This window comes from Rhinopithecus roxellana, chromosome 17 (genome assembly GCF_007565055.1).
Source record: "Rhinopithecus roxellana isolate Shanxi Qingling chromosome 17, ASM756505v1, whole genome shotgun sequence".
Lineage (NCBI taxonomy): Eukaryota > Metazoa > Chordata > Mammalia > Primates > Cercopithecidae > Rhinopithecus > Rhinopithecus roxellana.
This window is the reverse complement of record NC_044565.1, coordinates 69,440,926-69,462,656: the sequence shown is the minus strand read 5'-3', so window position 1 is coordinate 69,462,656 and position 21,731 is coordinate 69,440,926. Positions and strand designations below refer to the sequence as shown.

The window sequence follows — 21,731 nt, the reverse complement described above, 5'->3', positions numbered from 1 at the left end:
TAGGTGTGGTGGTGCATGCCTGTAATCCTAGCTACTTGGGAGGCTGAGACAGGAGAATCACTTGAACTCAGGAGGCAGAGATTGCAGTGAGCCGAGATCACACCACTACACTCCAGCCTGGGTGACAGAGCGAGACTCTGCCTCAAAAAGTAAATTAATTAATTAAATAAATCATGGTCCTACCACTTACAAACGGTGTATGTGAACTTGGGCAAATTACTTAATCTTTTTGGGCTTCCATTCCTTCATCTGTAAAAGGGGGATAATAGCATCTATCTCAGTATTATGAGGTAAAATGAGATTATGCTTGTCAGGCACTTATCAAAATGCCTATTCTGTGGTAAGTACTTGTTAAAGGCAAGCTCTTATTTTATGCCCTACCTCACTTAATAAAACAATCTAGTGAGGTACATATTATAGAGAAAGGAGAATTGATTATGGAAATCAGGAAGGCTTCACAGAGGGTGTGGCATTTGGACAATAGAAGGAAATTAGAACACAGGCCGGGCATGATGGCTCACATCTGTAATCCCAGCACTTCGGGAGGCCAGGGCAGGTGGATCACTTGAGGTCAGGAGTTCAAGACCAGCCTGGGCAATACGGTGAAACCCTGTCTCTACCAAAAAATACAAAAAAATTAGCCAGGCAGGATAGCGCACACCTATGGCCTCAGCTACTTGGGAGGCTGAGGCAGGAGAATCCTTGAGCCCAAGAAACAGAGGTTGCAGTGAGCTGAGATTGTGATACTGCACTCCCGCCTGGGGGACAGAGTGAGACTCCGTCAAAAAAAAAAAAAAGAAGGAAATTAGAACAGAAAATAGTTGTGCTCTCTTCGCAGTTGGAGAAGACAAAAAAAAAAAAAAAAGACAGAAAGACAGAGATTTGTGCTCATTGTTCAGCAGGCTGTCTCTTGAATCTGTAATTTAAACATTTCTTTGCCCTAATGGAAAAATTGGAAATGAAATCCTCCTTCAGTCTCTCAAAATAAGATGATGTCATGATGCAGGTAGAGCTGCATGCCCAGGATTGGGCAAAGCGATAAAATAGGAGGATCAGCAACGGTTGATGAGGAGCCCTCAGCCTTTCTAACCTAATATAATGAAGAGTTAGAGGATCATAGTGATGGTGGTGTGGCTATTTTCTGGCTTGAGGATTTGGAGGAAAAGAGCCTTTTTACTTTTGACTTTGGAGATAGGTGAGTTTGGAGTGAAAAGTGTCAATGTTTTAAGCCAGAACTCTAGTGTCCAAATAATTAATCAAACAATTGGGGCAGAAGAAAAGCAGAATAAATGTTTTGTTTTCAAGGAAGGAAACCCTTCGTAACAGAAGTAATCCCTTAGGACCAGAGCTAGTGTTGGAAGGGTCAGATCCGGTCGGAATAATTCACCTGGATAACTTCTAACTTGAGTTTCTGTGAAGTCGGTAGTTAAGAAGAAAAGAAAGTGGGATTGTTCATCCTGAGTCTCAACTCCTACTCCCCCTATCTTGAACTCGCACTGTCTCTCCCTTTCCTGCCAAATAAGCCCAAAGTCCTTTCCTTTGCCTTGCTTCAAAGACTTCCTGAGCTGGCTGTTTTTCCTGCCTTACCCCTTCTATTCTACTATTTATAAGGTATAATAGTTTCAAATAAACTAAATTACTGTTTCTTGTCCAGAACTTGCCTTTGCTCATTGCCATTCCTTCCATCTCAGATAACTTCCTACTCAACTGCATTCATTCTTCAAAGCTTAATTTTGATAATTTAAGCATAAAATTCTCTCAGGCTCCTCCAAACTATTGAAGTATTTTATACATACTTTAATAGGACTTTTCCTATTTTGCACCATCTTATTAGACCTGGAGGCAGGATCTATGGTTTGTTTTTTGTCTCTCAGCCCCTGACCAAGTGCCTTGATCAATAAGGTGCTCAAAAAATATTATTTGAATGAATGGCTAACGACCAAAACTTACCAGACTAATTGAATTTATTTCAGTAGTAGACCTGGGAACAAGGAGGCCATTGCAGAGATTCATTCATACAGTTGATTTAGCACACTGCCTCTTAGTGCATTTGCATATGAGTCTCTGGAAGCACATTGTTCTTACAGTCCAGGATCTGAAGGCCTTGGAGACCAGGATGGGCCACAGGCATCTCTTTGTTTTGAGGTTAGAATCGTGACAGAAAGAAAATTAACTAGAATTAATAGAACTAGAAATGCTTTTGGTATTCTAGACCAGCACATGGGTTTGTTTTTACCCCTTTGCCTCTGCAGGATGGAGCTGCAAAGGTGACCTGCATGGCTTGGTCCCAGAACAATGCCAAATTTGCTGTCTGCACAGTGGACCGAGTGGTCTTGCTGTATGATGAACATGGAGAACGGAGAGATAAATTCTCCACCAAACCAATTGACATGAAGGTAAACAGTGTATTCATGTGTACCTTAACCTGTTGATGGGGTCTCACAACCCTGGAAGACCTAGTCTGCCTCCTAGCCATGGGCATAGGAAATGGTGCACCCCACCTTTTTCTCAGTATGAATCCTTAAGCTCCCTTAAGAGCACACATGTACCTTTTTTTCTCTTTTCTCTTCCATGTGTACTCATTACTTCTTTTTTCTTTCTTTCTTTTTTTTTTTTTAAACTCAGTATGGCAGGAAGAGCTATATAGTGAAGGGCATGGCTTTTTCTCCTGATTCCACTAAAATTGCCATAGGACAGACTGACAACATCATCTATGTCTACAAGATTGGAGAAGATTGGTGAGGATAGAGATTGGGAGATGCGATTGCCCGGGAAAGAAGGGGAAGGCAAGAGAAATGCCTCACTGGGGAGGGGAAATAAAGAGGATGAGAAGCCAAGCTTGGCCGTTGAAGGCAGAGACTTTCTGGAGTCTGTTGTTGCTTTTCTGCCTTCGCCTGTCCCACATGTTCTGCAATCCCATCCCTGGAGGAAACAGTCTAAGATCAACAGGAGGCCCTGTGAGATCCTGGAAGCCCAGAGTGATGTCGCATCTTTGTTATTGTTCTGAAACTTCTTAGGCTCCCTTATATGCCTCCCTTCAGGGCTCCTACAGAGTAGTCAGAAACACTAGTGGGCCAGGGAAGAAATCTGCTCTTTCTTCTCTTCCCTCAGCATCATTTTTGGCAATTTGTTTATGGAAGTGGTTTTTAATATGTTTCCCCTCCTTTTGTTTGGCAGGGGTGACAAGAAAGTCATCTGCAACAAGTTCATCCAGACGGTAAAGTTCAGACCAGCCACTGAAAGCTTAGGATGAACAAACATATATCAATATATCTACTTATAAATACAGCCAGGAGTTGCATTTCTAACATCTGAATGTGACTTTTCCTACTGCAAGGATGATGCTTTGTGGCTATTCACAGTCATCTGCTGTCTTCCTTAGAGCCCTGTTGTGTCCCTTCCCTATAGGAGATTGACGTGGTGGTGTGTGGTGGGGTGTTGAAGTTGTTATAAATGTGTTGGCCCACACAGATGGGGTTACCCTTTTTATATTTCCTTTCACACAGAGTGCTGTCACTTGTCTGCAGTGGCCCGCAGAGTACATCATTGTCTTTGGGCTGGCTGAAGGGAAGGTAAAAGAGGGAAGGGAAACACAAGAGAGGGGGTAGTAGGGATAATGGTTCTGGAGAGAGGAATATGGTTCACCCTCTTCCTTAGGATCAAGTTGTATGCTGGGGAGAATGCATAGGGACCAGTTTTGTGGGATAGTTTTTCCTTTTTTTCTTAAGGCCTAGTTAAATTTAAAATAGCCTAACCAGGCCGGGCGCGGTGGCTCAAGCCTGTAATCCCAGCACTTTGGGAGGCCGAGACGGGTGGATCACGAGGTCAGGAGATCGAGACCATCCTGGCTAACACGGTGAAACCCCGTCTCTACTAAAACATACAAAAAAAAAAACTAGCCGGCTGAGGTGGTGGGCCTGTAGTCCCAGCTACTCGGGAGGCTGAGGCAGGAGAATGGTGTGAACCTGGGAGGCGAAGCTTGCAGTGAGCTGAGATCCGGCCACTGCACTCCAGCCTGGGCGACAGAGCCAGACTCCATCTCAAAAAAACAAAAAAAGTAGCCTAACCATACTTCTGTCATTTTTCCATTTTCAGGTTCGTTTAGCAAACACCAAAACTAATAAATCATCTACCATCTATGGGCCAGAGTCTTACGTGGTGTCCCTGACAACAAAGTGAGTAAAGAGGAGTAGTATCACAAGAGTCTGAAAGTGTTAGGAAAACGCTGTGGGGAAATATGGACTGCCAGACCATAGTATGAAAGGCAGGAGAACTGGTAGCAGGAACCACAGACAGGGTTGTGTTTGACAGAGAAAGGGGCTTTCTTGGTGAGATAAAATAATCTCTTCCTATATTTCTCTCCTTTCTCCTTTTTTAGTTGCTCTGGGAAAGGAATTCTCTCTGGTCATGCAGATGGTACCATTGTTAGGTATTTCTTTGATGATGAAGGCTCTGGAGAGTCACAGGTATGAATAAAGAATGTTGTGGGAGGCTGACGTGGGTGGATTGCTTGAGTCTAGGAGTTTGAAACCAGCCTGGGCAACATAGTGAAACCCTATCTCTACCCAAAAAAAAAAATACAAAAATTAGTCGGGCATAGTGGCGTGGGCCTGTAATCCCAGCTACTCAGGAAGCTGAAGTGGGAGGATCACTTGAGCCCAGGAGGCTGAGGCTGCAGTGAGCTGAAATAGCACCACTGCAGTACAGCCTGGGTGACAGAACAAGACCCTGTCTCAGAAAAAAAAAAAAAGGATGCTGTGAGATAGGGGATAAGGAAATTCCAGGAACCCTCCTAGAGGAGGTTGGACTTCTAAGGCACTTGGATTGAGGTACTAAGGGAGGAAGCTAGAGGAGTGAGACCTCAGGGACAGAGAAAAAGTTGGATGTGGCCATTGAAAGGATTTGTGTTTAGGAGCCTGGAGCTTACTACTTATAAGAAGGGATGACTCAGGTGGAAGGGACTTTGAGACAAAGGGAAATAAAAACTCTTAGGGTAATGAAAAGTGAAAATTATTCCTATTTGTGTAAAATATATATAATATCTATTTATGCATGTAGATTCATAGAAACAAGAGTTAACAGTTTACTCTGGAGAGGGGAAAGGAAAAGATGGGGAATAAAAAGGAAACTTTCATGTTACTCTATATAATTCTGTATTGTTTGAATCATTTACATTAAGAATTACTTGTGGGCCGTGCACAGTTGTGCACGCCTGTAATCCCAGCACTTTGGGAGGCCAAGGTGGGTGGATCACCTGAGGCCAGGAGTTCAAGACCAGCCTGACGAACAAGGTGAAACCCTGTCTCTAATAGATACAAAAAAATTAGCTGGGCCTGGTGGCACATGCCTATAATCCCAGCTATTTGGGAGGCTGAGGCAGGAGAATCGCTTGAACCTGGGAGGCAGAGGTTGCAGTGAGCCAAGATCGCATGCCATTGTACTCCAGACTGGACAACAAGAGGGAAACACCGTCTAAAAAAAAAAAGAATTACTTGTATAAGCCGGGCACAGTGGCTCACTCCTGTAATCCCAGTACTTTGGGAGGCTGCGGCGGGTGGATCACCTGAGGTCAGGAGTTCGAGACCAGCCTGGCCAACATGGTGAAACCCCGTCTCTACTAAAAATATAAAAATTAGCCAGGTGTGGTGGCATGTGCCTGGAATCCCAGCTACTCGGGAGACTGAGACAGAAGAATCGCTTGAACCCAGGAGGCGAAGGTTGCAGTGAGGTGGAATGCGCCACTGCACTCCAGCCCAGGTGACAGAGTGAGGCTCCATCTCAAAAAAAAAAGAGAATTACTTGTATAATAATTAAATTTAACCCTCCTATGCTCTTTGTGGGCCTAGATGCTGTTGGTTAATGTGTAGGACATCTCCTTTTTGGAGGAGCTTTACCAGGTATATATTAAAAATTTCCAATACGTGCCGGGCACAGTGGCTCATGCCTGTAATCCCAGCACTTTGAGAGGCCAAGAATCACAAGGTCAGGAGTTCGAGACCAGCCTGACCAACATGGTGAAACCCCATCTCTACTAAAAATACAAAAATTAGCCTGGTGTGGTGGCACACACCTGTAATCCCAGCTACTCAGGAGGCTGAGGCAGGAGAATCGCTTGAACCCGGGAGGCAGAGGTTGCAGCAAGCCGAGATCGCGCCACTGCACTCCAGCCTGGGCAACAGAGTGAGACTGTCTCAAAAAAAAAAAAGAAAGAAAGAAAATTCCAATATACAAGCATTTTGAGGTTTTTCTAGAGCACAAGGTCAACAAGTGTTTGTATAGGGGTGTGTGTGTGTGTGTGTATGTGACAATTTGTGAACAGTTCAGGATTAGGATGTGTTGGGATAGGAAAATGTTGGAAGAGACTTCTGCAAGGTATGATGGTCAGAGTGAAGGTACCAGGTGTTGAGAGTGAGGAATTTCTCGGGTGGAGTCTTCGGAGAGTGATCGAAACCCTCTACTTCTGTCTTAGGGGAAGTTGGTTAACCACCCGTGTCCACCCTATGCCTTGGCATGGACAACCAATAGCATTGTGGCTGCAGGCTGTGATCGGAAGATTGTAGCCTATGGAAAAGAAGGCCACGTGCTACAAACTTTTGATTACAGCCGTGACCCTCAGGAGCACGAGTTCACCACAGCTGTAGCAAGTCCTGGGGGCCAATCTGTTGTGCTAGGAAGTTATGACAGGTGAGTCCCCTTTCCAGTTTTATCTTCTGCCTGCTTTCTCTGTGAACGCTCTCTGCTTTAGCCAAATTATTCTGAGCCAGAGTGGGAGACTGGAGCAGAATCAAATGTATGTATGTAATTCATGCGTTTTCCTCTTCCTGCTCCCTCCATCCATTGGTGTGCTGGCAGTTCCAAAATGTCCTGGGCTCTTGTTTTGTCTCTATGAGTCTCCCTGCACTTCCATAGCAAAATTCATCTCTATTTTCTGTTTCCATTGCCCCCTTTGAGACCGCTTAAGAGTTTCTCACATTATATTACAGTTTGTTGTTTGCAAACTGTTGTTGTGTAGCCAGATAGATGGCTAAATCAGAGTCCTTGAGAAGGGGGCTTATTATTCATCTTTTTATCTCCAGTGCCTAGATTAGCATCTACATGCTATATATCTAAGATATGCTCAGATGTTTGGCGAATGAATGAATGAATGATGGTACAGCAGATAAACAGCCATGTTCCAGGTCTCGTCATTTCTCTGGCATGTGTTTAACCCCAGCTTTGTCAGTCCTGTCTTTCTACCCCCTTCAATCTTATGTCTCCTTGTGTTCTCTTCTTTCTTCACTGACTCCTACCATTTATCTCCTTGTTGCATATTTTTTTTGCTCCTAGTAGCTTATTTTTCTCACCTGCCCTGGTCTTTTTGTTTTCTCTGCTCCCCTCACACTTACTCTATTTTAGTTTTGCCTTGATTTTCCCAGCTTATTTCCTGTGCACCTTTATATCCTCTCCTGCTTGACTGCCTAGCTTGTCTGTTCTTTTTATTTCCTTTCTTTTCTGATATAGCAAGACAAATTTCCTTTGCTTATAAGCCCATATGCACTCTTTAGCTCAGCCTTAATCTCTTCTAAAAGCCACATACTTTATTTCAGGCTTCGGGTGTTCAACTGGAGACCTCACAGAAGCATCTGGGAAGAGGCAGAGCCCAAGGAGATTGCCAATTTATACACCATCACTGCCTTGGCCTGGAAGCGGGATGGCTCACGGCTCTGTGTGGTGTGTTACTAGTAATCCCTTTCCGGATTGGTGACTTTCACCAAACTAGAAAAAAATCCTGCCTTATCCTAAAGCACTCTTCCCTAACACTAGAGAATCTCCTCTTTCCTTTTGACCCTACCTAAAATTCTGGCGTTAAAGGCAGGAAAGAGAAATTCATACTTTATTGGAGGTCACAAAAGGGACAAAAAATTGTGTGTAGGCAGGGCTAGTTTCTCCCTTTTATCCCATTAATATGTTGTGCCCTTGAGTCCAATGATTGTAGCCTCTTTCCTTTTGGTAATTCCCAAAACTGCCAGGTCTTTCACTGCCAACTCTTCTCTAGACTCTGGAGCCTAGGTTTTGAGGATGTCTCTAGGTACTCTCCCCATGCCATTGTACTATGTGTGTGACCTTTTATGCTGTCACTTTCCCTTCTAGGGCACACTATGTGGTGGGGTGGAACTGTTTGACTGCTATCTCCGAAGGATTATTTACAAGAACAAGTTTGAGTTGACGTATGTGGGACCTAGCCAGGTAAGCAGGATGGTAGCCTACTGCACTGAGACCTTGCGTGGCTCATTCATCCTTATAACATTTCCCTGCCTTCTGGCCACAACCATAGTTCAAATTTAATCTTCATCCCTCTGGAAGAGCTGTTCTGGGCAACAGAATATGCCAGGGCAACACCTTGGTAACTTTCCTGCTGTAGTTCTTGCAGCTTATTATAAGAGAAGTTTTGGCCGGGTGAGGTGGCTCATGCCTGTAGTCCCAGCACTTTGAGGGGCCAAGGTGGGCAGATCACGAGGTCAGGAGATCGAGACCATCCTGGCTAACATGGTGAAACCCCGTCTCTACTAAAAATACAAAGAAATTAGCCAGGCGTGGTGGCAGGTGCCTGTTGTCCCAGCTACTTGGAAGGCTGAGGCAGAAGAATGGCGTGAACCTGGGAGGTGGAGGTTGCAGTGAGCCAAGATCGTGCCACTGCACTCCAGCCTGGGTGACAGAGCAGGATTCCGTCTCAAAAAAAGAAAAAGAAAAGTTTTAAGCACCAGGCGTAAGGTGTGCAGATTGCCACTTAAGCCTTCCTGGCTTAAAACTTTACTGTCTACACACTGGCAACTGGGCAATTGGATAAATAGGATTATAAATGTGAACTCTGTTGTTTTAAGGCCTCTAAGCTCACTGTGTATGATGTTGCAAGCTAAAAATTTCTTAGTTCCTGGGCCCACTTTTCTCTTTTTTCTACCTCTGTCCTTCCATTTATTATACGTTGGTTTCTTCATTCTTTTATTCTTTCCAGAAACATTTATTCATTCTCTACTTTGTGTCAGCAGTGTTAGGCATTGGGAATACACAGATAATTATCTGTAAGACATTGTCCCTTGATCAAGGAGATCATTGTAACAGAGAACACAGACATATCAAAAAATAATATTAGCCAGATGCGGTGGCACATGCCTGTAGTCTTAGCTACTCAGGAGGCCGAGACAGGAGGATTGCTTGAACCCAGGAGTTCAAGGCCAGCCTGAGCAACATACTGAGACCCTGTCAGTCAGTCAGTCAACCAATCAATACGTACACTGTGATCAGTGATATATAATTTTTGTACAAAGACTATGAGAACATAGAATGATTGGTTTTACACAGTGGAACTTTCAGAATTATATAAATTGTGAGCGTCAAAAGAGATAACATAGGAAAGCATTTCATAAATAGTAAATCCCCATATAAATGTAAGATATCATTACTATCAACAATATCCTAGACCCAGGGAGGAAAGAAGGTATTACCTTTGTTTAGCACTGTGGAGGTAGGCAAAGGGCATGGTTGTTCACCCTTCTTTTGGGCTGGGGAAGCCTAAGGGGCTCAGACTTGTCCTTTACCAAGGTAATTGTGAAGAACCTGTCATCAGGAACCCGAGTGGTGCTCAAGTCACACTATGGCTATGAGGTGGAAGAGGTGAAAATCCTAGGGAAGGAACGTTACTTGGTGGCCCGCACATCAGACACACTGCTGCTGGGGGACCTGAACACTAATCGGCTTAGTGAGGTAGGAACCAAAATTGATGGTAGGGTGGGGAATGGGGCATCTTGGCTTAATGCTTGTGGGCACCCAAAATCCCTTCTCTCTGTGAGAAGTTCTAACATTCTGGTGTAGGGGACCTGGTTTCAGGGAAGGAGACCCAGGAGGTTATAATCCCAGAGTATGAATCACCATATTTCGACTGTTTTTATGCCATCTCTCAGAAACATCTCTCTGGTTTCTCTCAGGGACCAGAGCAAATTCTGATATAGCACCTCTTTTGTGTAGTGCCAAAGCCTATGTAAATATGATCTTTCTGCTTCCCAACCTGTCATTCTTTCGGCGTTATCTTGGGTATTTATCCACATTGCTTCTTAAGTCTTCTCCCATTGCAGATAGCCTGGCAAGGATCTGGTGGCAATGAGAAGTATTTCTTTGAAAATGAGAATGTGAGTAGAACTTGATTCACTATCACCATCTCGATAAGCCTCCTTCTAGCTTCTGTGTCATAAAGATGGCAAGTTGCAAGGGATAGGGAAACAGCAGATAAACGGGAGGATGAAATTGGCGGGATAAGAGAGCAAGGAGAAAAGTGGTAGTCACCTTGAACTGACAGTTCACCTCCCACTACTGTTTTTCTTCATGTAGCCTTTCCACCGTATAACAACTCCATTTTTCCCAGGTATGCATGATCTTCAATGCCGGAGAGCTAACCCTGGTGGAATATGGGAATAATGACACCTTGGGTTCCGTACGCACTGAATTCATGAACCCCCACCTCATCAGGTAACCTCACAAGATTCTCTAAATCCCTGAAACCCAAAATAATTCCTTTTGGACTCCTAAATTCTGTGTCCTCCAGTTAATCTAACAGCTTCAGCCAGGCATGATGGCTCACGCCTATAATCCCAGCACTTTGGGAGGCGGAGGCAAGCAGATTACTTGAGTCAAGGAGTTCAAGACCAGCCTGGGCAACATGGTGAAACCCCCTCTCTACTAAAAATACAAAAAATTATCCAGGCATGGTGGCACACCCCTGTAGTCCCAGTTACTCGGGAGGCTGAGGTGGGAGAATCACCTGGAGCTTAGGAAGTCGAAGTTGTAGTGAGCCGTGATCACACCACTGCACTACAGCTCTGGCAACCAGAGTGAGACCCTGTCTCTAAATAAATAAATAAATAAAAGCTTCATCCCATATGGTACTTCAGAGCCTTTAATAAACATCCCAACTACCTCAGCCCATTTTGCCTTACCTTGCCCTTCATGTTTCAGTGTTCGTATTAATGAAAGGTGTCAGCGAGGAACAGAAGATAATAAGAAATTGGCTTATCTTATTGATTTTAAGACTATTGCTATAGGTGAGTAAGACTCTCTCATAATTTTAATAACAAAATAGATGTTTATATCACACTTCCATACCACAGGATTGTGTTCAGTGGGGAATGCAGGAATCTGAGAAGCACCAGGTAATAGTAACCCCACATGTACAATGGATATATATAAAATGTTGAAGTCAATATGTGTGCATCTGTACCTGGATATCTAGATATAAAAACAAAGGTGCAGGTCAGGCACAGTTACTCATGCTTGTAATCCCAGCACTTTGGAAGGGCAAGGCAGGAGGATCATTTGAGCCCAGTAGTTCAAGGCTGCAGTGAGCCATGATTGTGCCACTGCACTCCAGCCTAGATGATGGAGTAAGACCCCATCTCTTAAAACACAAACAAAAACAAATCCCAAAGGTCTATATAATTATTCATGTTCTCTAGACATATATCTTAGGGTTGGCAAATTGTGAGTGGTAGAGAAGACCCATTAAATTTATGAATTTTCCTGTTTAGACTTCATAGAATCATATAGACTGTTAGAACTGGAAGAGGTCTTATTTTTTGTATAGTTTATCATTGGTAACTAATAATGACAGAAACTTTATTTGCGTTTCACAATTATCATGAACTGTTTCAAGCATAAAAAATAGTATAGAGAACAGCATTACCTATACAATGTAGCTGTTAAAAATGGGGCTCTGGGCCAGGCACAGTGGCTCACACCTGTAATCCCACCGCTTTGGGAGGCTGAGGCGGGCGGGTTACTTGAGCTCAGGAGTTTGAGACTAGCATAGGCAACGTGGTGAGACTCTGTCTCTATGAAAAAAGAAAGTAATTAAATTAAAAAAAAAAAAAGAATGGGGCTCTGGAGTCAAACCATCTCACTTCTCTACCTGTGTGATCTTAGGAAGTTACTTCATCTTTCTAATATCTCAGTTTCCTACAAAATAGGGATAAAAATAGTACCTACTTTATATGAAATACACTTATCCCCGGTACATAGTAATAAATGTTAGCTATTAATAATAATGATACTTTTCTTGCTTTGGCAGTACATATATTAAAATTGGAATGATAAAGAGAAGATTAGCATGGCCCCATGCAAAGATGACACACAAATTTATAAAGCTTTCCACTTTAAACCGATTTTTTTAAAAGAAGATATTATCACTTGTTTATTCATACCCAGTTCTGTCAAATCCTGACATTTTGTTATATTTATGTTGAATCATTTTATATCCTCCCTCTTATTGATGGTCATTTAAGTTGCTGATTTTTCACTATTACAGTGATTTGGTTCTCTGAGTTCCATGCCTAGAATGGACCTGCTAAATCACAGAGGACCTGTGTCTTCAACTTCACTAAATATTTCCAAATTATTCTCTAAAAAGTTATACCAATTTCTGTTTCCACCAGCAGTTAGAGTTTCTATTGTCTGACATCTTCTGTAATACTTGAAATTGCCTGACTTCATAATTTGGCTTAAACATGATATATATAAAATTATATCTCTATATTAATTTCATATATAATAATTATTGACCATTTATATTTCTTCTTCTGTGAATTGCTAGTTCCTATCTCTTACCCATTTTTAAAATCAGAGTGTCTCTTCCTCATTGATTTGAAGTCTTTGTATATGCTTGTATAGACTTTGGTGGTTATTTGCATTGCAGATATTTTTGCCTTAGCCTGTGGCTTGTCTTTTCTCTCCTTTTGGGAGTCTTTCACTGTTCAGACATTTTCACTTTAAAATAGTCCATTTTTTTCACTTAAAAAAAATTAGTTTGAGGCCGGACATGGTGGCTTACGCCTGTAATCCCAGCACTTTGGGAGGCCAAGGCAGGCGGATCACTTGAGGTCAGGAGTTTGAGAACAGCCTGGCCAACATGGTGAAACCCCATCTCTCCTAAAAATACAAAAATTAGCCGGGCATGGTGGAGGGCACCTGTAATCCCAGCTACTTGGGAGGCTAAGGCAGGAGAATCGCTTGAACCGGGGAAGCAGAGGTTACAGTGAGCTGAGATTGCGCCACTGCACTCCAGCCTGGGCAATAAGAGTGAAACTCTGTCTCCAAAAAAAAAAAAAATATATATATATATATATATAGTTTGTGATGCTTTAGGTCTTATTTAAGAAATCCTTTCCTATTCCCTCATATATTTTAACATTTTTAAATTTTGCTTTTCACCTGGAATTTGTTTTATGTATAATGTGGGTAGGGATCTAATTTTATTTTATTTTTCCATATGTTTAACCATTTGTTGAAAGTCCGTTCTTCACCCTCTAATTTGTAATGCAATCTGTCATAAATCAAGTTTCCATATACATATGAGTCTATTCTTAAAGTAGTTGCACATTTCATGAATATTATACTTCACATCAGGTTTCTGCACTCAGAAATGTAGGTATCTATAATGGAAACAATAATGTAGACCAAGAGGCCTAAGACTCCAGCAGCAAAAATGAGTTGTGAGAACTTGGACAAGCAATTTCACTATGTAGGTCTCATTTTCAATGTATGTAAAATGACAAGAGTTCATGGCCAGGTATGGTGGCTCATGCCTGTAATCCCAGTACTTTGAGAGGCCGAGGCGGCTGGATCACCTGAGGTCAGGAGTTCGAGACCAGCCTGACCAACGTGGTGAAACCCCATCTCTACTAAAAATACAAAAATTAGCTGGGCATGGTGGCGGGTACCTATAATCCCAGCTACTCAGGAGGCCGAGGCAGGAGAATTGCCTGGATCAGGGAGGCGGAGGTTACAGTGAGCCAAGATGGTGCCACTGTATTCCCGCCTGGGTGAGAAGAGTGAAACTCTGTCTTGGGGAGAAAAAAAAAAAAGAGTTCCTCTCTTAACTTTTTTGGGCTATCAACCCTTTGGAGTACCTAAAATCGTAGACCTTCTCCGAGAAAAATATATACTATACACACATAATTTTATGTATAATTTCAGGGTTCTCAGGAGTTAGGGTCCTTGCCACTCTAGAACTCTGATTCTACTTATAATTGGGGCATTAAAATATGGCTTTATCATTTTCCTTTTTTTTTTTTTTTTTTTGAGACAGTCTTGCTCTGTTGTCCAGGCTGGAGTGCAGTGGCATGATATTGGCTCACTGCAGCCTCTGCCTCCTGGGTTCAAGCGATTCTCTTGCCTCAGCCTCCCAAGTAGCTGGGACTACAGGCACCCACCACCACACCCAGCTAATTTTTTTTGTATTTTTAGTAGAGACAGGGTTTCACCACGTTGGCCAGGCTAGTCTCCAACTCCTAACCTCAGGTGATCTGCCCACCTCGGCCTCCCAAAGTGCTGAGACTGCAGGCGTGAGCCACCATGCCCAGCCAATTTTACTTTTTAATTAAAGGAAGATTGTTTTTTAAATTGGTCTTCACAATTATAGACACCAGCAAACATTTGGTCCTTAGCTTAAGCATATATAACAAAGTGAGGCACGTTGTTCATTAATAATGGATATCACTAAAACTTATAAGTAGGCTTTGACCAAGAGACTCCCTGAAAGCATCCCAGCCAACCCTAATTGGTCTGCTCTAAATGTGATAGTTTCTGATATTGTCTACAAGATTCAAACCAAACTAAAATATTCATCCTCTGCAGTGACCAGCCTAACTTTAGTCAGAGGTTTTTCTGCATGCCTTCCCCACCATCTACCCTTGCAGTGCTCTTACACAGTAGGCATTCAAATTTGCAGGTAACTTCTTAGAGCATATGACCATCAAGGTCATTTATTCAGCAGCCTTGTCTCACTGCTGTGTTGTATCAGGCTTATCTTTAATGTGCTCAGTGCTGCCTTCGAGGGGATTCGGTGAGTAGGAGAAGCCACTTGCTCAATAGTTCTAGTCTGCTCTGAGGTAACTCCGTAAGTCCCAGAGAGTGACGACATTTCTGTGGGTCTGGACCTTTTGAGTTAACAACGTAGTTAAACAAAACCTCTACAATTCCAAAAGAGACCCAGCTTCCTAGACTTCCTAGCAAAATTATGTGTGTTGGCCACACTAGGTACATGTGTGGAATCTCTCTTCTTAACCCTGTCTCCTTTATTCTACAGTGGATCTGATTGGTGGCTACAACATTGGCACCGTGAGCCATGAGAGCCACGTGGATTGGCTGGAACTTAATGAGACTGGTCACAGGCTCCTCTTCAGGGACCGGAAACTTTGTGTGAGAAGAGCTACTAAGGCCTTAGGCATTGGCTGGACCGCAGAGGGTGTGAGACAAGCTGCCACCAGGGACTGAGGGAGGCAGGATGGAGCCTGTTGTCTTTGCTGTATCATCAGCATAGCAGAAGGCACAGAAGAATCAACATTCTCTGTAGCTGATACCGAAATCCATCCTTTATTACCTCTTCCTTTTTTTTTTTTTTTGAGACAGAGTCTCACTCTGTCACCCAGGCTGGAGTGCAGTGGTACGATCTAGGCTCACTGCAACCCCTGCCTCCCAGGTTCAAGCGATTTTCCTGCCTCAGCCTCCCATCTGCCTCAGATGATGTAGCAGGGACTACAGGCACGTGCCACCACACCTAGATAATTTTTGTATTTTTAGTAGAGATGGGTTTTCACCATGTTGGTCAGGCTGGTCTCAAACTCCTGACCTCCTGACCTCAGGTGATCTGCCCGCCTCAGCCTCCCAAAGTGCTGGGATTACAGGTGTGAGCCACCACGCCCAGCAATCCTATATTACCTCAGAGGTGATTGTATTATGGCAACAAAGTCAAGAAGGGAGCTTGGAAGTTGGTGTCTCTTGCTGTTGACAGTCTGTGCCCTCAGGAAACTTCCTTAACCCTGCATTCCTCCTGCTCATGCCTAGCTGACCTTCACCTAGACCTGCTGTCCAGTGCTTTTCAGCCACACTTATCTGATGGCATGAACTGGCTGGAGGACAGCCTCTTCGTCCCTCATTGATTCTCATCCCAATATGGTGGCACCAGAGTGTTCAACCTCAGATCAAAGAGACAACCTGATGATTTTAATTTCAGTGACAGCCACATCACAACTTTCCAGATAATTTAATTTTTCTAGTGGCCTGCCATTTGTAATCCAAGCTGGTAACTCTGGCCCAGAGTTATTTCAAGAAGGAAAGTCTGACCTTCACCTAACTTAAAATTCCTGGGATGTAGATCTTTGTTCTGTGGGCCATCTCTTACTTGACCAGAGTTAGGATATACCAGCTCAGCAGAAAGCAGATCAGTAAGCTTTGAAATGCAGCGTGAACCTGAGTTAGCTCACCACATCTCACCATTAGGGAAATGGTCAAAAGCAGGAGACAACCCCACATCCCCTTCTAATTGTGTTATCTGTCTCTTCTTTCTTCAGTTGCATCTATATGATATTGAAAGCTGCTCTAAGACGATGATCCTCAACTTCTGCTCCTACGTGCAGTGGGTCCCAGGAAGTGATGTGCTGGTAGCTCAGAACCGAAACAGCCTGTGTGTGTGGTACAACATTGAGGCACCTGAGACAGTCACCATGTTCACTATTAGGGTATGTTGGACACTAGGGGCCCTCAGATGTGGTATTGAGCTGATTAATTAGAGCCATGAGGAGACTCTGAAGGCTACTTGGTTTTCTGTGTCCACCACCCTTAATCTCTGTGATAGAATTGGCAAATGAAGCCTAGACTTATGGACCAACACCCAGAACCATCCTTTTTCAGATTCCTGACATTATATTAGACCCTTGGAGTATGGGTTCATTACAGTGGCCCTGGGAAGTCACCAGGTCATAATATGGAGATCCCTCTAGGCTGGAAATCCCTGATAGGAGAGGCAGTTCTAATGTCATCTCCTGTGCTGATTCTCCATTATAAGCCATTCAAAGTGCCTTTTTTTCTTAAATTACAGATCAGATCTTCTCTCCTATCCTACCACAACATCACACATAGCCGGTAGTCTTCCAAAATCTGGGGGGAGCCAGAGAAAACAAGAGAGGCAGGCTCCTGTGCTAGGCTAGGATGGCTGGTGTGTGTATGGGTAGAGCGCTTGATGCTTCTTTTCGTCCTTTTCCATACCTTTTTTAATCTCCTTTTTGCCTCATTTTAAACTGATTAGGGTCTAAAATTTATTTGTTTAGTTCTTTCTTTTTCTTTATCTCTCTCTTTCTCTCTTTCTCTCTTTTACTCTCTCTTCTCTGTTTTCTTTTTTTTTTCTCTCTCTATTCTTTCTTTCTGAGACAGGGTCTCACACTATCTCCCAGGCTGGAGTGCAGTGATACAGTCATAGCTCATTGCAACCTCAACCTCCTGGGCTCAACCAATCCTCCTGCCTCAGCCTCCTGTATAGCTAGGACTACAGGTGCATGCCACCATGTCTGGCTAATTTTGTCCTTTTTTTAAACACCTTTTTTTTTTTTTTTTTACATTTTGGGTTTGAAAGTTATATATCCTATTTCTATAGAGGCTACCTTGAAAGTTTTAACGTGTACTTAAATGAACAAAGTCTAAAGTTAATAAGCATCTAACCACCCCCTCCCCTACAAACAATACAAGGACTTTAAAAGACATTAACTTTCATCTCCTCCCCTTTGTCATTTTTGTCCAGTATTTTAGGTCTAATCTTATTTTGTCCCCAAAGATAGGCATGGTTATTTTATTTTATTTGAGACAGAGTCTCTCTGTCACCCAGGCTGGGGTGCAGTGGCGCGATCTTGGCTCACTGCAACCTCCGTCTCCTGGGTTCAAGAGAGTCTCCTGCCTCAGCCTCCCAAGTAGCTGGGATTACAGGTACCCATCATCACGCCCAGCTAATTTTTGTACTTTTAGTAGAGATGAGGTTTTGCCATGTTGGCCAGGCTGGTCTCGAACTCCTGATCTTAGGTGATCCACCCGCCTCGGCCTCCCAAAGTGCTGGGATTACAGGCATGAGCCACCACACCCTGCCTGATTATTTTATCAGACAGGATTCATTTAGATTTACCATCAAAGTACCAGTTCCTTTGTTTACCTTTTCTTACAATGCCAGTCTTCTCTCTGGAATGACTTTTCTTCTTCCTGAAGAATATTATTTAGAAGTTTTTTGTTTCTGTTTCTTTGTTTTTTGAGACAGGTTCTCACTCTGTTGCCCAGGCTGGAGTGCAGTGGCATGATCTTGGCTCATTGCAACCTCCACCTCCCAGGTTCAAGTGATTCTCCCACCTCAGCCTCCCGAGTAGCTGGGATTACAGGCATGTGCCACCTCGCCCAGCTAATTTTTGTACTTTTAGTAGAGATGGGTTTCACCATGTTGGCCAGGCTGGTCTCAAACTTCTGACCTCAAGTGATCTGCCTCCATCGGGCTCCCAAAGTGCTGGGATTACAGACATGAGCCACTGTGCCCAGCCTTATTTAGAAATTTCTTTAGTGAAAGATGATAAATTTTCAGTTTTTCATTATCTGAACATGTTTCTATTTAGCCTTTGTTCTGAAAAGATACTTGGACTCAGTACCCAGTTCTAGACTGACAGTTAATTTTTCTTAATTTATAAATGTTGTCTCATTGATTGACTTCCATTGCTGTTCTGAAAAATTTATCAGCAGCCATTTCTGTACAGATGATCTGTCTTTTCTCTTTGGTTTCTTTTTTTTTTTTTCCTTTTTTTTTTTTTTTGAGACGGAGTCTTGCTGCGTCGCCCAGGCTGGAGTGCAGTGGTGCGATCTGTCACCCAGCAGTGGTGCGATCTGTTGCCCAGGCTGGAGTGCAGTGGCGCGATCTGTCGCCCACGCTGGTGTGCAGTGGCGTGATCTTGGCTCACTGCAAGCTCCGCCTCCCAGGTTCATGCCATTCTCCTGCCTCAGCCTCCCGAGTAGCTGGGACTACAGGTGCCTGCCACCATGCCCGACTAATTTTTTGTATTTTTAATAGAGATGGGGTTTCACTGTGTTAGCCAGGATGGTCTTGATCTCCTGACCTCGTGATCTGCCCGCCTCGGCCTCCTAAAGTGCTGGGATTACAGGCATGATCCACTGTGCCTGGCCTCTCTTTGGTTTCTTTTAAAGTCTTCTTTTTTAGGGCTGGGCACAGTGGCTCACGCCTGTAATTCTAGCACTTTGGGAGGCTGAGATAGGCAGATCACTTGAGGCCAGGAGTTCAAGACCAACCTGGCCAATGTGACGAAACCCCATCTCTACTAAAAAGAATAAAAATTAGCCGGGCATGGTGGCGCTTTCCTGTAATCCTGCCTACTTGAGAGGCGAGGCGTGAGAATCGCTTGAACCTGGGAGGCAAAGGTTGCAGTGAACCGAGATTGTACCACTGCTCTCTAGCCTGAACGACAGAGTGAGACTGTCTCAGAAAAAAAAAATCTTCTCTTTTTCTTAGGTGTTTTGAAGTTTCACTACAATGTGTCTAGATTTTTTTTTTTTTTTTTTTTTTTTTTTTGAGACGGAGTCTTTGTCACCCAGGCTGGAGTGCAGTGGCACGATCTTGGTTTACTGCAACCTCTACCTCCCGGGTTCAAGCGATTCTCCTGCCTCAGCCTCCTAAGTAGCTGGGACTATAGGCGTGTGCCACCACACCTGGCTAATCTTTTGTATTTTTAGTAGAGATGGAGTTTCACCGTGTTGGCCAGGGTGGTCTCAGTCTCCTGACCTTGTGATCCACCTGCCTTAGCCCCACAAAGTGCTGGGATTATAAGCATGAGCCACTGCACCCAGCCATAAATTTTTAAAATTTATCCTGTTTAGTATAGATCGTGTTTCTTGTATTTATGAATACACGTATTTTCATCACTCTTGGAAGTTTCTTAGTTATTATCTCTTCGAACATTGCTTCTTCTCAACCATCCTCTAGTCTCTTCATCAGAACTCTAGTTAGGCAAATGTTAGATTTCTTGTTTTGCATTTTTAATTTATCTTTCATAGTTTCTTTCTTCCTGATCCATGCTCCATGCCCAGGTTTTTTGTTTTGTTTTTGTTTTTGTTTTTTTTCAATTTTCTGTAAAGACAAGTTCTCATTGTGTTTCCCAGGCTGGTCTCAGACTCCTGGTCTCAAGCAGTCCTTCCGCCTCAGCCTCCGAAAGTGCTGAGATTACAGGCATGAGCCACTGCATCTGGCCTCTGGATAATTTCTTTAGATCTGTTTCGATTCATTAGTTTGCTAATCTGCTACTAATCATTGTCTAATCTGCTATTTAAACTATACATTGAGTTTTTTACTTCAAACATTAAATATTTCTTTAAGTTTTATTTGATTATTTCTCTAGTCTGCCTGGTCATATTGATAATTTCTTATTCCTTGCTTAATTTTTCATTTCATCTTTTAAGGTATTTAGGTGCTTCATAAATAATCATTTTATATTCCATAACTGGGCTTAAAAACAAAAACAAAACAAAACAAAAAACAGGGTCTCACTTTGTCACCCAGGCTGTGCAGTGGCATGATCACGGCGCACTGCGTGCGCAAACTCCCAGGCTCAAGTGATCCTCTCACCTCAGCCTCCTGAATAGCTGGGACTACAGGCACATGCAACCACACCCAGATATTTTAATATCTGAAATTCTTGAAGGTCTAAAACTGTTGTTTGTAGTTATTATTTACTGTTTCATAGTGGTTGGTTTCCTTGTTTTTTTTTTTGTTTTTTTTGTTTTTTTATTGTGAGCTCATGTTGCTTTGAATGTATTCTTTTGGAATCCTGAGGGCCTAAAATGGATATGTTTTCCTCCAGTGATGATTCGGTCTTGTTTCTGCAGGAATCAGACATATTAATGATCTGTAACCATTTATTTTGTTCCCTTTACTAAAGAGTGGATCCCAGGTTTAATTAAGGATTTTCAAATTCAGCCTCCCCATCCTGCTGGAGGGCCTAAGGTTTATTCTCCTGACATTGCATTTGCTTTCAGGACAACTGTACCTTTTCCGTTTGCTCACTTTCCTTCTCTTCTTGCTCAGGATTTTAGCTTATTGACCTTTTTCTTTCTGTCTGTCTTTTTTTGAGAGAGAAGGGTAGGATATGGGTAGGAAAATCTTCAAGTAAGTAAAGCAATGCATTAAAAGTGATTTCTTCAAGTAAGCCTAAGCAATGCATTAAAAAGTATGTTCCAGGTTCAAGTCATATTTTAACGAGAGAACCCTTAAGAATATCTACTCTTATGGTACTGCTGGAAGCAGAAGTGAATGCCACACTTTGTACCTCCAGGAGTTGGCGCTGTCATAGTTAGGAGTATACTTTAACCCAAGGATATTGCTATAAATGAAGTATTTTTTTATGCTTGAGAGAAACTAAAATGTTAGGAAAATCAGGGCTGCTGTGACTCTCTTGACCACTGATTGGGTTGGATGAGGGTGGGTCTTTTCTACAATTGATTCAGTGGAAACTAATCTGAAATTGGGGTGGGGTGAACTTTTACAGGGTGATATTATAGGTCTGGAGCGGGGCGGGGGAAAGACCGAAGTGATGGTGATGGAAGGTGTGACTACTGTTGCCTACACACTGGATGAGGGCCTCATCGAGTTTGGAACAGCCATTGATGATGGCAACTACATCCGGTGAGAGGCTGGCCAATAACCTGGGAGGTGGTGGGAGAGTCTGGTTCTGAGAGGGGAGGACCTGGGGTGGGGTGTAAAACTGGCCAGCACTGATAAGGATCCAGTGATCCTGGGAGGCGATGAGACAAAGATGGCTCTTCCCCCTCCCCTTGCCCCATCACCAGTCTTCTGCTGTATCTTCCTAGCCCGTTCCTTATTCATTATGCGTTGCTTC

The 21,731-nt window shown here is 43.2% G+C and overlaps 1 protein-coding gene and 1 non-coding gene across 9 annotated transcripts in view; both read left to right on the top strand.

The window, feature by feature from the left end:
- IFT172 (intraflagellar transport 172) overlaps positions 1 to 21,731 on the top strand; it is a 43,600-nt gene that overhangs the window by 2,022 nt on the left and 19,847 nt on the right. For 7 of the 8 annotated variants that reach the window (XR_004054271.1, XR_004054272.1, XM_010371218.2 and 4 more), the window contains exons 2-17: positions 2,253 to 2,396; positions 2,626 to 2,738; positions 3,178 to 3,217; positions 3,507 to 3,572; positions 4,096 to 4,175; positions 4,379 to 4,466; positions 6,470 to 6,684; positions 7,587 to 7,710; positions 8,131 to 8,226; positions 9,580 to 9,741; positions 10,110 to 10,163; positions 10,397 to 10,500; positions 10,987 to 11,072; positions 15,110 to 15,222; positions 16,374 to 16,541; positions 21,381 to 21,517. Coding sequence is in view for 6 of the 8 variants with exons in the window: in XM_010371218.2 (XP_010369520.1) it covers positions 2,253 to 2,396; positions 2,626 to 2,738; positions 3,178 to 3,217; positions 3,507 to 3,572; positions 4,096 to 4,175; positions 4,379 to 4,466; positions 6,470 to 6,684; positions 7,587 to 7,710; positions 8,131 to 8,226; positions 9,580 to 9,741; positions 10,110 to 10,163; positions 10,397 to 10,500; positions 10,987 to 11,072; positions 15,110 to 15,222; positions 16,374 to 16,541; positions 21,381 to 21,517 (1,790 nt within the window). In the remaining 2 variants the exon portion in view is untranslated. The remainder of the gene's footprint in view (positions 1 to 2,252; positions 2,397 to 2,625; positions 2,739 to 3,177; positions 3,218 to 3,506; positions 3,573 to 4,095; positions 4,176 to 4,378; positions 4,467 to 6,469; positions 6,685 to 7,586; positions 7,711 to 8,130; positions 8,227 to 9,579; positions 9,742 to 10,109; positions 10,164 to 10,396; positions 10,501 to 10,986; positions 11,073 to 15,109; positions 15,223 to 16,373; positions 16,542 to 21,380; positions 21,518 to 21,731) is intronic. The other variant, XM_030920918.1, reaches the window with a different exon arrangement.
- LOC115894397 lies at positions 12,083 to 12,184 on the top strand. The gene has a single exon (XR_004054525.1). It is a non-coding gene; the product is annotated as a U6 spliceosomal RNA (small nuclear RNA).